The sequence below is a fragment of the Gymnoscopelus braueri genome (genome assembly GCF_963280865.1).
Source record: "Gymnoscopelus braueri genome assembly, chromosome: 7".
NCBI classification, from domain to species: Eukaryota; Metazoa; Chordata; class Actinopteri; order Myctophiformes; family Myctophidae; genus Gymnoscopelus; species Gymnoscopelus braueri.
Window position 1 is genome coordinate 29544214 of NC_137608.1, and position 18378 is coordinate 29562591.

The 18378-nt window shown below is 39.6% G+C and overlaps 1 protein-coding gene across 1 annotated transcript; it reads right to left on the minus strand.

Moving 5' to 3' along the window:
- Positions 1-8397: 8397 nt before the first annotated feature.
- Positions 8398-18378, minus strand: wdr31 (WD repeat domain 31). Its single transcript, XM_080433999.1, has 10 exons — positions 18128-18378; positions 15745-15793; positions 15199-15331; positions 13772-13846; positions 13464-13608; positions 12869-12969; positions 11048-11115; positions 10224-10365; positions 9060-9222; positions 8398-8887 (listed from the first exon to the last, which is right to left on the minus strand). Exons 2-10 carry the CDS (start codon positions 15789-15791, stop codon positions 8682-8684), a joined length of 1080 nt encoding a protein of 359 aa, XP_080290125.1. The 5' UTR covers positions 15792-15793; positions 18128-18378; the 3' UTR covers positions 8398-8681.

Genomic DNA, 18378 nt, shown 5'->3' on the forward strand with positions numbered 1-18378 from the left:
AGATTCAATTTATCCCCTGAGCAAGCAGGGGATAAAATGTCACTGGTAAAAATGTCAGCACTTGCGCACGAAACCGGGTTCAAATCCGGGGTTGAAGAGGAAAGTTGCATAGTGCAGCTTTAACTACAGAGTGTGGATTTAAACTGGACTGTTTTACCACTTAAACCCGCTCTTCCTCTTCATCATTGTACGTCAAAAGAAAATAGCCGATCTACAAGCTAACTATACCAAATATTGTCCATTTTGGTCTACAAGCTTGTAGATCAGCTATTTTCAATGTTTGCCTCTTTCTTACATAATATTTGGCATTATTAAAGGTCTTAAAAGTCCTTAAATTGTCACTTTATAAATGTGCAGATACCCTGTATACACTTGTACTGTATGGTGGTGTGTTTACTGTTGAGTGGGAAAACAATGTTGCACATTAAGCTAATCATCTGGGGACCCCCCAAAATTATTTGGGGACCCCCAGTTTGGGAACGAGTGACCTACTGTAGCGTATAAAAGTTAAGGATCAAAAGTCTAGGGATGTGCAAAGACTACAGTAAATGCCTTTTAAAAAGGCCCTTTATTTTTATATACAGTAGTGCATATACACATATGTGTATATACTGTACATATACACACCTTTTGTATGACAAAGTATTATCCCGTTGTAAAAAAAATCACTGACCACAGGGCTGAAGCAGACTTAAACTGAAATAATTTATCATTGTGCATCAATGCCTAATCAACTGGTGACCTTGATTCTATTCTCATGTAAGTACATTTACACAATTGCCTACATTCTAAGCAACTAGATGCCTTATTTGGCTCCATAAAAGGTATTAGAAGCCTGCCATGGTTTCACTTGCATAAAACTAAGCCTGGTTTTACCTGGTCATTACCAACACTGACAAAACCACTCATTACATTTGACAAGGTTTGCTTTCTGGAAACAATTCTAGACTACCATAATCCCATTACGTTTCTTGTCTGTTTTGAGTTATTATTAGCGCGTTGGAGTGAGTGCTTAAAGCCCTATGTCTAATAATTCAAAATATATATTTAATAAAGTGATGTTTCTGCAACTTTTAAGTATATTTAGAATCACCTGAGAGTACACCTTATCTACCTATCGTCTTTAACTCAGAATATACAAAAGGCCTGAACTTGCACTCTAGTAACATTTGAATACTGTACATAACTACCTAAAACATATAGTTTTCACTCAACTTGCTTGTGTAACCTAGCTAGCTTGGGTTTATGATCTGGCTAACCATAACCTTTCACATTAATATTTATGAGGAACTCAAACTCTGGTCTAAATGTGGAATTATACAGTTCTGACATAATTGCAAGATGTGCCCTGGTTTCCCCTAAACACTGTTGTACTCTTTTAGTGTTATATATGAAGTTTACCACTTTGTGAATGTATTAGTAGAGAGCTGGGTAAGAGGCCTTGTCAGATACAGGGTGACAGAAGGACAGAGGCAGAGGCGGGAAAGTTTGCAGCCTGCTGCAAACTGACACTCTAAACTCTCACCCAGTCCGCTCAGTAACGTAATGTCATACCTGGAGTTGTGAAAGACTCATTGCAAAATACACGGACCACCACAGTAATAAGAACCTAGACACACGAGTTAAGATGCATGACTGGTGACACAGCACAACATAGATTCGGACATTAGGATATCCCATCCTAAAGTCAACAGGTTACTTATAGACAAGAACTGGCAAATGTAAGACAGGGTTCCCGGTTTGACCAGTCAATGTGACATGGACTTGGAAAGGTCAAAGCTCTCAGATGGGTAAAGTGTTTTACGAATAACATTAATGAATGTACTTGGATTACACTGTGACGACATTCATCTCATGTATAAAGACACCCTGAATCCTGTGAAATCCTAGGCAGACCTGCAGCGGTCTGCTTCAGCTTGTGTTATTGGCTTATGGATGGCTGACTATGTGAATAAACTAATATGTGATTATATTCGTCGTTGTCTGTCGTAACTTTGAGTAATAAGTTAACACGTTCTATAACCTCTTAAAAGCAGCGTTGTTGGGAAGCCTTTCTGATTCAATAGAAATGATCTACATTAATGGCGTCAATCGAACAGGATAAAGTACGAGACCAGACTGGATGCCAAAAAACGGAATCTCAGACGCACATTCCCTGAGAAAGAAGGCCTTCTGAACAAGCAGGTAGATTACCTTTTTTTGATAGAAAGATGTATTTTTTTTATATATAAATATATATACATAACAATATGAGGGTAGGAATGTATGAAATGTGAAGAAAAGATTCCGTAGGGCTACCACGAAATGGTCTCAGTTTTGCTTTAAACCAAACTTATTAAGGGAAACGTACCAGAGGCCCAACGGACTGCTGAAACTGGAGAGGTCACAGGAATGTATGGAATGTATGTGCATTGGCTCGGGTTTAACACACTGAGTCTATCCTTAGACACAGCTGACTCCCGGGTGACGGGATATACTCAAACAATGACTCCCGGGTGACGGGAGACGTAATCAAACAATGATTAGTAGCTACAACGTTTTCACTCTTATTCAAAGGGTGGTTTCATTGTTTCTGAGATTGATCACACTTATACCTGGTGAAGGTATTTACAGTTTCGTAATCAGAAGAAGCAGTCCGGTAATGTAGTTGATGGTAACCTGTGGCATCATAATTCTTCTGAAAGATGTTGGGATTTATTTTCGGAGCATTTTACGATTCGTGGACGTGGTAATCATAGCTGGGTCTAAAAACTTGAGACTTGTTTTATTTGAAAAAAAGTAAATCTCTCAACTACGTGTGGATATATTTTTTATAAGGACCTTTGTGTTAAGCCTTTTTGCCTACATTCCATTTGAGAAAATATATATGTGCTTAAATGTCAAATTGCTCATTGCTATTCCAAGTGCTATAAATGTGACGTCACAGCTTTACCTTACTAACAGCATAAAAATCAATGTCAGCACAAGTATGATGATTGTGTGAAAAGCATGGTTGTGACCTGATCAATCAAAAACATGTTTTTCTTCAAACACTTAAGATAAAGCATATTCGGCTATTTGCATATGACCACAAACATGTGTAAGAATATGTGTGGAAAAGATGTGAGAATGTGTGTTTAAATGTTAAGAGCAGAAAATAACTGTATGATGCTCTACTGACTAACAGTCTCGGATATAGACAATAAGTTTAATTTTGAATTAAAGTGGAGAATGCAAGTTAAAACATAATTTGGAAATTAAGTTATAAAGGAGGGATGATGGTGTTCCCCACCCAAATAGGATAACGGCGTTTCCCCCTGTGGGATTCGTTGTGCTTTTGTTTCTTTCTTGTATGGTTTGATAGATTCTGTCCCACAAAAGATGGGATTGGATGGTACCGCCGGGATGCTCAGTTGGAAAGAGGAACCCGGAGAGGACCACGGAAGATCAGGGCAAGTTGTGGTAGTTTAGAGGTGGTTAGGCAGCTGAGGTAGGGGGAACGCCATTCTTGTAGGCACACCTGTTTCACCTGTCCTTTTCCATTTTGAAATTTTCTGTTTTACTCTATTTAGGATTTGCACTAAGGAAAAAATATGATGTTGTCGGCAACCGACTTAAAACTTATAATTAACCTAGGCAATGTCTGTAAGAACTCAAAATAGTTGAGGTATTTCCGGGAACTTTGCCACATAGCAATTTAATCAGGCCCAGCGAAATTAAGACTCCATTGGCATTTCCGGGAGAAAAGCCAAAAGAAATTAAGACACTTGAGGAGCTATATATATTAATAGAATATAGAGAGACTCCTGCAGGGTTTTGCTGAAATAATGGCTAGATGCATTGATATATTTGACTGAAAACTGTTAATATTAACTAAACATGTTATAAAATAATGCTAGTAACTCTCTCTCTCTGTTCTCTAGAATCTGGGTCAGAGGGATGGTACTGTACAGTGAAAGACTAAGTTAAAATAATTGATGTCCAATACAACATTTTTAGACATATTTGAAAGAAGCTAAAGAGTAACTGTCTGATGTTTGTTTTTGGGTTGTTTAGAAAGCCACCAACCAACGAAGAAAGAAGTTTAAGACTCCCAGACAAATTTAAGTATATATCCAAGTAGACAAACGTATGATACATATGAGGTGTATTGGGGACATAGGTAACGTTTTCTCTGTTTCTCTCTCTCCTAGACTGCATCCCAATAGAACAAAGGTGCCAAGAGTCTTCAAACAGCCCTCAGATGTAAAGGACGCTGTCAGAGTAGGTCAATTTTAAAATAAAATATTTACATCCAATGTGAGATCGTGAGTACACAGTGTGCACCAGATATTGTAATATCAAAAGTATTAGGATATGAAATGATAAAATAAACAGAATTGGAATAATGATAACATCAAAACTAAGTAATTTAGGTATGTTAAAAGTCAAAAGCCGGTTTTTCCCAAACTGCCTGTGGTTCAAACTATGAAACCGGACAGTCTGAAAGCAGTGAATTTGTGTCCACCAGAAAGTGCAAGGCCATGTCTCAATAACATTAAGCAGCCAATAAAATGCTGTTACGTGCATCAGACGGGATAGGTTCGTTTTTAGTCAAGGATCCGTCTGAGGGGTGTGGCTGTAACGTATCAAGCCGTCACTCACAGAGTGACTGACAACATGGGAGGGAAGAAAAAACGCCAAAATAATAAGGGGGGGGCAGGGTAATAGGAGGGTGGGGAACGACTGCACACAGAATGCAGGTTTCCCTGTAACGTGAGAACTATGTTTGTCTCATGTGATCGTGCTCCTAGAGAATTTCCCGCCTCTACTGGCCAGATAACCAACCCCACACAGCCACAAGGGATTCCCCCCAGCTGCTTGAAGCAGGCTTGCAAGCAAAAACAGGACAGGCATAGATTGGATTTACAGGCAGCATACAACCCATAGTCAATAAATGGGTGACAGGGAACTGGCATTTGAAACTACATATGTGATAGGAAATAGCATTAAATTGTGTGTTTTTCCACTAATAACAATATAGGTGTAATGTGCATGACATGCACCAGGAGGGTACCAATACTGGAAAAATTTCATGAAATATTAAGTTCACTGATGAAAGTTATGTAAAGATTATTATTGTTATTACAATATCATGTGTAACATTGGAGACATGGAGTACCACATTATTATTTTTTATAAAGTATGAACTATACTGAAAAAATAATAAATAAGGTAAATATCTGTGGTACGGTACACGATCTGATTAAAACATTGGTTTATGCTAAAAGAATAATAACAAAGAGCCCAAAAATTAAAGGTAAAAAACTGTAAGAGAGAGCTGGAGAAGAGACAGGGAAAAAGGAGGGCCTTATTTAAATTAAAATATATACAGGACATCAGATTGTAACGTAAATAATGTTTTTTTTTGTTTTTTGTTTTGTTTACAGTCAAATACACGATGCGGTAGCATAAGAAAACTTGGATAAAGTAATACAAGGTCTAAGTAAAATGCTAAATAAGATCAGAATCTAGAGAAATAATTAGGCTATGAGGAATAAAATATGTTTGTAGCACATATGTTAACAGTTCTTTAGGAACCCGAAGACAACACTTGAGCAAAAGAAAGCCAAGAAGGTGGGGTGAACCCATCCGCCTTAAAGTTGGATGACACCCCAGACGAATGACTACAAAGAGGAGTTCGGCCTGTGGGCAACAGCAAGATGGCCAGATCACAGAGTGGACAGAAATTCTGTCACACACACAGGCTCCTCACCCGAGAGTGGAGACTAGGATAAAGACAATAGGACCCCCATCTGACAACATACTGTCTCCTCAGAGGCTGAGTGGAATGACAAAGGAAGAAATGAAACAACAGTCGGGATGACCGTAGTCAACAGGACTATGGCACTTCAATCACAGGAGCACCAAAGCGGGAACAACGAAGGAAGAGGGTCGTAAGAGTCTCAACCATCGACTTCCGGGATGTTCGAATGCGGGAATAACGAGGGGAGGAAATACGCAAGTAATCAGTAATTTCAGACCATCGACTCCAAAGAATGTGATTAAAGCTGGCAGATAATGAGAGATTAGTTTCTCATTATCAACAGTCATTGTTGACAAACATGGAGAAAAAGAATTTAGCCAAGGAGGGAAGATAGTAATTTTAGATTAAGAAAAATGACATATTTTAAATAAAATATTTGAAGTAAAAATGTAAACCAAGGAGGGACACCACACACGTCCCAACATTGGGGGTCACAGTAAAAAAGCCCAACAAGTAAAGTTAAAGTTTGTATTGATGTACATTAATTACCCAAAGAGTGTAAAGAGCTAAGATATATTAATAAAAAGATATTAATGTGTAAGTCTCACACAAATGTAATGTAACTAAGCAAGGAAATACAAATGTGAATGTACTGTATATGTATTGAAAAATATGTAAACCAACTCTGTAAAACACAGCACTGTTTAAAATGATTGTAAAAAGGAGTTTTTTCATCTGCAAGGAGTCCAAAGTAAGAACAGCAGTTATTAAAATAAACATGGAAACATGGCGCAAACGTGCCAATGAGAAATATTGATCTCATATCGGCTTAAAGCACATATATAACTATAGATCCAACGGTTTTAACCGTTGGAAGGAGGGAATGTTGTACTCTTTTAGTGTTATATATGAAGTTTACCACTTTGTGAATGTATTAGTAGAGAGCTGGGTAAGAGGCCTTGTCAGATACAGGGTGACAGAAGGACAGAGGCAGAGGCGGGAAAGTTTGCAGCCTGCTGCAAACTGACACTCTAAACTCTCACCCAGTCCGCTCAGTAACGTAATGTCATACCTGGAGTTGTGAAAGACTCATTGCAAAATACACGGACCACCACAGTAATAAGAACCTAGACACACGAGTTAAGATGCATGACTGGTGACACAGCACAACATAGATTCGGACATTAGGATATCCCATCCTAAAGTCAACAGGTTACTTATAGACAAGAACTGGCAAATGTAAGACAGGGTTCCCGGTTTGACCAGTCAATGTGACATGGACTTGGAAAGGTCAAAGCTCTCAGATGGGTAAAGTGTTTTACGAATAACATTAATGAATGTACTTGGATTACACTGTGACGACATTCATCTCATGTATAAAGACACCCTGAATCCTGTGAAATCCTAGGCAGACCTGCAGCGGTCTGCTTCAGCTTGTGTTATTGGCTTATGGATGGCTGACTATGTGAATAAACTAATATGTGATTATATTCGTCGTTGTCTGTCGTAACTTTGAGTAATAAGTTAACACGTTCTATAACCTCTTAAAAGCAGCGTTGTTGGGAAGCCTTTCTGATTCAATAGAAATGATCTACAACACCTCCTGAAACTTAACTTTCATATTCACCACGTCCTTTCAGTCAAAAGTGTCCCTGTATGACAAGTGTAATCCTAATGGCATGTGCCCTGGAGTCTTGGTCCCCAAGTTATTAAATTAAGCTCATGAGTCTTTGTCTGGGGATTAGCTAATTGAATTCAAATATAAGATCCTTGCCCATGGTTACAAGGTTGTTGCTGGTTTTTTTGGGGGGTTGTTTACTCTGGTTTTAAGAAGTCAGTGTCTTAAAGGTGTAATGCTGGCAGATACAAAATATACAAAACTACAGCATATTTGTAGCTTTGTACCTGTTGTAGCTTTTGTAGCAGCAACAAACATCAGATGTTTCTTACTATCTTCATTTCGCTGGCTTCTATTGAAAAATAGAATGGTAGCCTGTATCTTTGTAGCTGCCAGTGTGATCGCAGCATTAGTGATTTTTAATTTTATTTTAAATAGTCTAAATGTTATATTCTGATATCAATCATTGCTATAGACTGCTTGTTCAATACCAGAGTTCTCCCTCTGTCTCTCCACCTCTTAGGTAAATAGAAAATGCATTTTCAGGTCGGGATACCAATGACATCTAATCAAGAGAGAGAACTCATACAGGACAAACAAGTGAAATTGGAAGGGAGGACACAAAGAAGTGAGCAGACATAATTTGGATCTGGAACGCTATAAAACTGAAGCTGATAAATGGGCACCCACCTGAAAATGTATTTTCTGTTTATTAAAGAGCTGGAGAGACAGCGAGAGACCCCTGTTATTGAACAAACACTATAGCAATGATTACTATCAGAATGTAGAGCTTTAATGTTTTAACAAAATACTTTTTGTTTTAACCAAAGAATCACTTACACTACCTTTAACCACACTGTCACTGCAGAAGGTAGCTACCTAGAATTGGTGGTAGTTGAGCTGAAGTTGATTTGTCAGAACTGTTAAGGATATACCCCCCCCACAACCCCACCCTGTTATTTCAAAAGTGGACAACTTCTTGCCTCATCTCCTAATCTGAGAAGCATCAACCTAATTGACCATCTCTAGTCCACTCTCATTTTAGTGTCTAGTTCTTCTAATGTTGATATGAATGGACATAATGGGCATCCAGGTGGCTAAGTGCTGAGAATCTTGTCTAGGGTGTGTTCCACATACTCATGACAAAGTGTAATTTAGGCTTTAGGTGCCTATCCAGTGCATGACCTTTGTGTGTCATCACATTTCTGTCACTCCTTTCTTTATAGAGGAGTGACAACTCCTCTGTATACTGTCCAATAGAAATAAAAGAATAGAGATGGCGTCCACATCCATCGATGCTGTTGCTTTGGTTGTGCTCAGGTCAGGCTAGGTGTGTTTTTAGAAGCGCGACACCACTTTAATGTCTAGTCCAGAGGTGCCACCTGAACCTGTCCCAGATCCCTGAACCTGACCTGATCCCTGGGCCAAGTGGATATGGTGGAGACCCGTGTTGAAACTGGCACATATCAGGTTAGTGGAGTCGTCACTGGGGGCCAAAGAAACCAATGGGCCAGCACCATCCAGAGTCAACGTTCCTAAGCAGACTGGATATGCAAAAGGTGAGCGAGAGGTCAGGACAAGTAAATTATATTTACGTACTGTACATTCATTAAAAAAAATCTTCTAAAATATCTTCTTTCTTTATACAGGTGTGTGCATACTGTACGTATGAATCTTTATCGGTTCTTGTGTTCTCTGCAATTGCTTCTCTGTTACCTGCAGTATTCTGGTCCCAGATTTTAAGGGAGCTGTCGTGGGAGGAGGTTGCCACCATGGGATTGGCACCAGGAAGGGGGGGTATAAACATACAACAGGCTGTGGTCTCGCGGTGCCCTCTGTACTCCACAACCTTACAGCCAGGCTGACGCAGATCCCATAGCTACACATGCATGCGCACACACACGCACACACACATACACACACATCTCAACATCTCTTAACATATAAGGCAATATGCCATTGACCATTTTCACAAGGCAGCCATTTTGTTCTTTGTTTGGTCATTTTTGTGAGGGCGGGATACAAGGGCCCAGCTTCCTGCTTTGAATTTGAGTCTATATAGGAAGTGGCAGTTCATATGAATGGCCTGTAGTTTCGCTGTTTTACCCCTACTGGTGTCAGAAAGAATTTTTCTCCATTCAACTGGGTGGGTTTTTGACGAACTTTAGACTTGATTTTATTATTACCTTAATAAACATTGTCATAAATACTATATGCTTCCAGTCGCTAGTTTAAAGTCTTCTTTCACTCAGTATCATGATATGTGTTTTGGTCAATTATGGTCCTATTTATTTTAAAATTGACGATAAAGTAGGTTATGCTCTAGGAGGGGCGGGATGATTTGATTGACAAGCTACACAACCAATAGCATTCATTTAGCGGTCTGTAGAGTCTGAGTCTCAAAATGGCTGCTGTGTGAATATCATTGAAATCTTGTATCTCCATTCTCCATATTTCATATTATGTTTTTTCATTAAGTAATTACTTAATAACTAATAACTAATTACTCTGAACATTTTCATTTATTTCACCTATACATGCCCTAAATAGGGACGCAAGGTTGAAAGTGGTTAAGTCTGTCTGTGGTTTTTAATAAATATTTTCAAATAATAATGCTAAATAAAAACTACATTGGATGCACTGGGACACAGTTTCTTTTTTCCATTTCCTGAAAAGTAAAGAGTTTTGGATGTACAAGGTTTCCACCCGACAGCAACAATATGGTCAACGTGGGGCAACTTCACACAGTGTTTACTTTGTACTGGGATCAACTTTTACCAGACAGAATGGCAAGATGTAATTGTGAAAGCTGAAAGCTATTTGAAAGCTGAATTATCTGTCTACTATCTATTCAGACCCCAACGCTTCCACCCATCTCACCGTGCTCTCACAGCCCTGGCCTCCAAAGCCATTGCTGCTGGACACCAGATAGTTGCCATTAGAAGAAACATCGCAGTGGGTCTGAATGTACTGCTTGGCTGGGAAAGTATTGGTCACTTGCCACGTGCGACTGTCCCATACCCTGCATGCACACACATTATTAGATGCATTCGCACAAAAAGAAATCACTATGAAAGACAAGTCTGATGTAGATCATTGAAACATGTTTTAACCACTTAAAGCCTACTTCGTTGACCGGGTCCCCCAGGGGTCTACAGTTGGTCCCCTCTACACCAAAATCTCTTGGACGAAAATAGCCGATCTACAAGCTCAGTGAGCTTGTAGATAGTTTTAACTGAACGTACACCTATCTTGTTCGCTTATCATGTCATGCTCAGAATAGGGACACGTAGGGTTCATGTGTTCAAACAACAAATAATCAATACTTAACTCATTCACTGCCAGAACTTTATTTTTTTGCGTTTGCCCACTGCCAGAGATTTTTAATTAAAAAAAAAGTACTCAGGAGCCGAGATACAAAATGTTTAAGTTTTAAGTTAACAAGGAAGTGGATGAGCTTGTCTAGATCTTCAACAAATCATATCTCCTTGGTCTTTGGGTTAAAAAAAAAAGAAAAAAAAAAAAAGAAAGAAAAAAAAAAGTCGTTTTAGTCGTTCTTGGCAGAGGGGGCTTAAAGGACAAAAGTCGTTTTAGTCGTTCTAGGCAGGGAATGAGTTAATTAGTGATAGAACGATGCTGGCCAGACATCACATCAGTTTAACTGGGATAGAGATCTACTTCTATCTAAGGGTATAGTTTTGTACCTGATGGTTTTATCCTCAGAGGTCTGTACTATAGAAGAGCTGCCTGGCACCCAACACACATGAGTCACCTGGAATGACATGACAAAAATGTTTAGGGCTGCAACTATTGATTATAATCTTTGCGATTATTCTATAGATTCTTTTCCAAAAAAAAATCTTCAGATTAATCAAATCATCTTGAAGGGCATTTGTTGATATTTCTTTATACATATATCACCTAATCAACGTGAAATATCATCATCATCATCATCATAACCTTTATTTCAGCTCGGAGTACAGTTGAGGGGCAGGCCCTCATTTTCAATGTAGCCGAGATAATGAATAATAATAATAATTCCCTATTTTATACTTAGTCCTACAATGGTGTAGTGCAAAAATGAAAAATAGCTGATCTACAAGCTGACAACATGCCACACGTGAGCTTGTAGATCAGCTATTTTTGCTATTTTAGAAAATCGATTCTTATTCTTTCAGATAAATCCCATCAGGAGCCGCCACAGCGGATCATCTGTTTCCATTTGTTTTATGCATCTTCCTTGGTCACTCCAACCACCTGCAGGTCTTCTCTGACTGCATCCATAAACCTCCTCTTTGGCCGTCCTCTTCTCCTCTTGCCTGGCAGCTACATCTTCAGCATCATTCTCCCAATGTACCCCTCATCCCTCCTCTGCACATGTTAAAACTCTCTCAACCTCGCTTCTCTTGCTTTATCCCCAAACCTTAAAATCTGGGCTGATCCTCTCATTTCTGATCGTGTCCCTCCTTGTCACTCTTAATGAGATTCGTAGCATCCTCGATTCTGTCACCTCTAGCTCCGTCCCGTCTTTTCCTCCGTGCCACTGTTTCCAAGCCATACCGCATGGCTGGTCTCACTACCTACCTACCTACCGTCTTATACATCTTCCCTCTCACTCTTGCTGGTACCCTTCTGTCACAAATCACTCCCGAGTCCCTGGCATAATCCCTTACTGCTGCTCGCTAATTGTCACCTCTCCTCTTAGCCTAGCTTGTACTACTCTTTCCCATAACTCCATACTGTGGCTTATCAGCTTCACACTGTACTTCTGTAGTTACTACAATACTGTATATCGCCCTTGTTCTTGACAATGGGTACCAGTATATTCCTCTCTACTGTTCAGGCATCATCTTGCTTTCCATTTTTGAAAATCGATAATTTTATTCAAATTAAATGGATTATTTTAAACATTTTTTTGACTAAATTCTTATCCCACGATTTTGTAACCCATATTTTTCACCCAGTGCCAATTGCCTAAGCATGTAATCCTGGACGCTACACTCACTCTACCAGCCTGGGGAGAGCCCCGAACTGAGCTATGTATGCTTCCTTCAATGCATGAGGAGTGAGCAGGCCGTTTCTTATCACCTGACAGGGGGGGGGGGGGGGTTTCCCCGGTAGGACGTAGCGCGTGGAAGGAACACGTTATTCCAACCAGTTCCTTTCCCCTCCATCAGGTGCCCCGGCTGACCAGGGGAAGCCAGTATAGAGACTACTGCATGTTTTTTGTGAGGGTACTACCTACCGTAGGGGACACGGGAGAACATGCAAACTCCACACAGAAAGGCCCTTTCGCCAAGTAAATTGATTAATTTGAGTAACTGTTGCAACCCAAGGATAGTTTAAAGTCTACAAAATCTGAGCTATAGACACAAAAGCTATAATGAATGGTGTGTTGAATAAAAGCTTTATGCTTTTTTTTACATACTTATCCCCCAAGCAGTGTAAATATGCTGGCTTCAAATTGTTTGGCAAAAGCATATCTCATGCAAACACACACACACACATACACACACAATTCTCACCAGGTTTCTGGATACGTTGTGTTTCTGTTCACACTCTGCAGATTCTATATCCCACAGGCACATGTAGTTGTCCCGGGAACCACTGCACAGCTTCCTCCCATCTAAGATATAGACAGAACAATGATAATGCACTGACATACTGACACTGTCGTTGGAAACCTTGTATGTCCAAGACCGTTACTTTTAAGGAAATGAAAAAATAATAATCTGTGTTCCAATGTATCCAATGTAGTTATTTAGTCAGAAGCTCTTGTTACATACATTTCATTGTGTTGTGTCATGTGTTAAATCCACAGACAGACTTAACAACTTTCAAAAGGTAACGTTTCTCAAATTTTTCAAAACTCATTCTTTTTTTCACAAATAGGGAAGATAGCAGACCTACAACGCAACAACACATTGCATCGCGACCTGTTGTGAGCTTGTAGATCTGTTATTTTTGTTATTTTGTGCCACACTGTCATGTGAAGAAGTGTGAAGTAGGGCATTCATTTATAGTCAGTTAAAAGTCAGTGTTTGGGCTTCAATTTGGTTAACATTAACGTGTTTTGTAATGTAATCTGGTGAAATTGTTTCGCAGTTTTCTTGTCTGTACCAGGGCTGACAGCTATTCCGTTGACCACCAGCTCATGTCCACAAAATTCCTGAATAGGTTCATCCCCCTGGTTTAAGTCCCACATCAAAATACTTTTATCACGTGATGCACTGAAGATCCATGTGCTGCCTGGATAACACAGGACCTATAAGATAATGGGTGAGAAGAGAAAAATCACACTTTCCCCTAAACACACACTGAAATATAATAGCCAGCACAGGACACTATAAGACATCCATCTCGAATTTGTAAAATCTTTAAACATGCTAACATTTCATTATGTCCACACACATACCCCTAAACATTACCTTGGTAACCTCTCGATTGTGACCCTGGAAGGACTGACACATTGTCCCTTGTCTCCAGTCATACACCACCACGGCCTAGGGATACACAAACATACATATGTTTATTACCTACACCAAGGAGGTCTTGTTTTGACAGTCTGAATGTATGCCTGTCTGGTAGCAGGATATCGAGCGGTTATTAACAGATTAGCATACACAACTTGGTGGAAATGTTGGTCCTGGTCCAAAGAACTTTGCAAGCAGATTGTCTAAAAGGGGGGCGTGGCCTGACACAAAAAAATGCAAATAACTTGCATAAAAAAGGTTCATCATGGGCCCAGGAAGAACTGATTAACTCGTCACACGGTTTCATTGTCAACCTCCAGAGGCCACTGAGTGTTGGTACCCCATTTGTAGACTAATGCATCATGAAGCTATATTGGCCAAAAGAAACACTGCAACACCTTAAACTGACACCACCTTGGTGGAGGTCTTTGCTCTACTGAATGCAAATTCTAGGATTACTATGTTTTTCCAATTAAACAGATTAACATCAAACCACAATCCCCAAATATTGCAGGTAACATGGAAACTCGACTGAAGACATGTAGTATCCTAGTCTATTAAAGGGGAATTTCGGACTAGCCTTTTTCTTACCTTTATATGTTATTATATCCTAGGACGAGTGGTACAGTAGAAATGTTTCATAACTCCATACCGAGTCCACCGCAGCTAAAAACCTGAGCGGACGTTCCATGCTCTAGATCGCGTATTTTAATTGTTTTTTTTTGTGTTCAAAACCTGTCACGGGTGAAATCTCGTCTAGCGAGACTTCCTGTGGGGCACATTCAAGACAAACACTGTGGAGTGTGTTCTGTCATTAAGAACGTCAGATCTCACCAACAACAACAAAAAGCTATTAAAATACACGATCTAGAGAGCATGGACCGTCCGCTCAGGTTTTTAGCTGCGGTGGACTCGGTATGGAGTTATGAAAATGTTCTACTGTGCCACTCGTCCTAGGTCTAGGATATAATAACATCATATAAAAGGTAAGAAAAAGGCTAGTCCGAAATTCCCCTTTAACTCACATGAGGCCACCCTAATGTCTAAATTAAAAGGTATGATTCTGTTCCAATATTACCATCTTGCTTAGAAGAGTGTTTTGCAAAGTGTTTATTTGTAAAGATTTGTGTCTGCTTAAGTCTTCAGTCTGATAGCTCAGCACGAAACAGACTCTTTGGCCATATTCGCAGAGTGGCCCTTTTGCTAAAAAGCAAAATGGTCGCTATGTGAATACAGCCAATTATGTAAAGGTCTGTGATAGCCAGGGCAACCTCTGCCCGTATGAAGTCATTAACGATTTAAATCAAGAATTCTGGTGTCATCTGCCCCAGTACTCTTACATAGGTTGCTGTTTTGTTTTCTGTTTAGCTTTTTTCTCTAACCTGGTCACTCCCTCCAGATACACAAAGATCTGGACTGAGGTTGGTAACAGTGTTGATGGATCCTTGATGGGCCGGCTCATACTGTACCACCTGACTGTCAACAGGGCTATCTTCCCCATCTCCCCGTGAGGCCCTGTACAGAAAAATAATCTATCATAGTAAGCAATCAAACACAACAACATGTATACCATAAACGTACATGAATGCGAGTGTATGCACAGACCTTCTATTTACCCTTTTCTTTATTTTGTAGTATAGGTATACAGTGGGGTATATTTGTTTTAGATCAAGTCTACACAATTTAGATTTGTTTGGATGCATTATTATCCTGCAAACACTATTTATATACCCCATATTTGTGATTTATAATATAGCAGATGGTATTGTGTGATGATGATGCTGTGATTATGGTATGATGTACAAGCCACGGACAGAATATTTTGTACATCAGCTGTCTCATGATTTCAAATTAAATCATAAATGTATTTGAAGGTTCAACATAGCATGAATACTAAGTCAAGTAAAGCGTTGGTGTGTCATTCTCACCTGTAAAGTTCGGATCTCTTGCGGAACTTGCTCTGAAGTTTGCCCATGTCTGTGATAGAAATCAGCAACCACAAAGGACAATACAATCAATCAGGGAAGATAGTCAATAAAGTTTGTGGAAAATTCTCACTCCCGTCCAGTCCGAGTTTGGGCGCAAACCAAGTAGGCACACCTGGGCTGATTAAATGAGGCCCACCTGAAAAGGCCCGGATTCATGCACAGGCTCACGGGGCAGCAGCCCGGGGCACCAAGCACTGGGGAGCTCAAAATCACTGGCAGCACCAAACAACTACACTTTTGTTTTACCCCCATCCCGTGCCTGCATGCCTCGTGCCTCAGTACCTGTGATTCAAGACTCTCATTAGCTGGTCTGCTCATTATCACTACATCATACTGACATTTTAGTGTGCTACAGCAGTCTAAAAATGTAAGCGGCCACCTACAATAAGTTGCTCTTTGCGATCTTTACGTTTCAAAAAGCTAGAAAGAGCTTCTGAATGACAGAATCAATAGATTATTATCGCTGCCTCTATTGTGTTATTTTATTTTGTTATAATTTGAATTTGTACTGAAGGCATGTAATGTCGTTGATTTGATTTGAAAATAGACATGAAAAATAAAGGCCCTATATCGGTGCTGTAACACTGTCACAGAACCGGGTCGTAACCCCGGCCACCAAAAAGTCTTAATCCAGCCAGCCATAGTTGCAGCAGGTGACCTTTTTTCATTTGTTTGAGGCATGCATGCTGGATTGGAGTCTTTAACTGTTGTATTTCTCTGAAGCATTGTTTAAGTAAGTGTATTTTGGTTAAGACTGTTTTTCATTGTTTATTGGTGGTTATTAGTATTTTGTTTAGATTTATTAAATATTTTAGTTTAGTGATGTTTGCTTTATCATTTATAACATAAAATCATCTGTGAAAGACATGATCTGTATTTAACGTCTGTGCAGTCAACAATTAATTGTTGATTTGATCTACAGCTGCATCCTCATGCTTTGACTGGTGTGCCTAATGCCGATGTCCAGGCACCAGGAAGAGAAGGTGATTTGCAAAGTTACATTTGAAATGAATTAAATATAAAATATATATATATATAATATACACTTTAAGTAAACCATTAGAGAAAATGGGGGAGGACTATTAATTGCAAGTTCTACTTTGTTGACCCATTTAACACAAGCGGGCAAGGTTGCAGTTGATTTAGTTTAATAACCTTGTAATAGTGTGTTCTTAGTATGTGAAAACTCATTTTTTTTATCATTTTAATGTAATCTTATGAGTTGCATTCACCATTAACCTGTTTATAGCAATTTAGGGTTAACATGCTTTGCATACCATGCAATAACACCTGTTGCAGAATGTTTATTACACCTTTAAGACCAACATGAATGGCGACTGAGGTTAAACCAGTGGTTCCCAAACGTTTTAGCTCGAGACCCAAAAGAGAAATTTGATGTCCCAAACTTGTGAAAATAGCAGATCTACAAGCTAGCTCACAATGGCGTTGTGAGCTTGTAGATCGGCTATTCTCACTATTTCTTAAACGTTTTTTTCCTAATTCATGAAATTCCTTAGATTGTTGTAATCGGTTATGAAATTCTTCCGAATCAGTTTTTAGTTTATGACAAATTGTGAATTTTGTGGGATTTTTTTTTAAATGTTTTGAAATCATAATTAAAAACAAAATCTCGGAAACAAAAAATAAAAGCAATGTTTACTTGCGACCCATAAAAATTAGTCCGCGACCCAAACATGGGTCCCGACCCACTGTTTGGGAAACGCTGGGTTAAACCATCCGCACAAACACATTGACACATATAAGCTCCTTCATCCTTGCCTGATGTAATTCCCAGAATCCCAACCAAGCAGCAGGAAAAGACACTGCTAAAATCCTATTAAAGCCGCATCATTAGGACTTAGTGCCATGTAGACACCTGCTGCGAACTGTCTACTACCATGTACCATCCATGACCCCCAAGTCGTTATGTTGCCGTACACATTTCAAACAGCAATGGGAATTCTTTAGTCCCCTTCAACAGGGGGTCCTCAAGAGTTACTACAGGGGGGTCGCCAAATCTTTGTGTGACATGATTATTGTTTTCACATTAACCACTAGCATCCCTTTTCTGAGGAGAACTTTTGGCCACAAATAGCCAATCTACAAGCTCACAGTCACAACATTGGCAAAGAGGTTTGGTGTAGAGGGGGAAAAGAGCAGACCAAGTACCAAAAAAAAAGTTTAATCTGAAACACAATGTCATACAATATAGAGGGGGTCCCTGCTGCATCTCTCTCTCGGCTAGGGGGTCCGTGGCCTGATTGAACAACGCTGAAGACCCCTGCTTTAGTCTATAGACAGAATGAGCGACTAGATTTCTTACCTGTCACCGGCCCGGGCAGCAGGCGTGGTCGCTGATGGGTTGTTGGGGTTGGTTAGCTCGCTAGCATGCTAACTAATCTGTCTTTATCTCTCATGCCAAAAGACATGAATGAACTATTATCGTACAAATCCGAACGTACAAATGGCGAATCCGCGATGGTGCCATTGGCAAAAGGTGAGAAGATGATATACCATTTACCGTTTAAGTTAGAATGGCAAAGGATAGAGAAGTATGTTCAAACTGCAGAGGAC

Coding starts and splice junctions, on each gene's coding strand:
- wdr31 (XM_080433999.1), bottom strand. CDS start 15,791: ATGGGCAAACTTCAGAGCAAGTTCCGCAAGAGATCCGAACTTTACAG. Junction 12,970..13,463: donor CGGAATAGCTGTCAGCCCTG/GTACAGACAAGA, acceptor TCTATATCTTAG/ATGGGAGGAAGCTGTGCAGT. Junction 10,366..11,047: donor TCTGAGGATAAAACCATCAG/GTACAAAACTAT, acceptor GTGTGCATGCAG/GGTATGGGACAGTCGCACGT.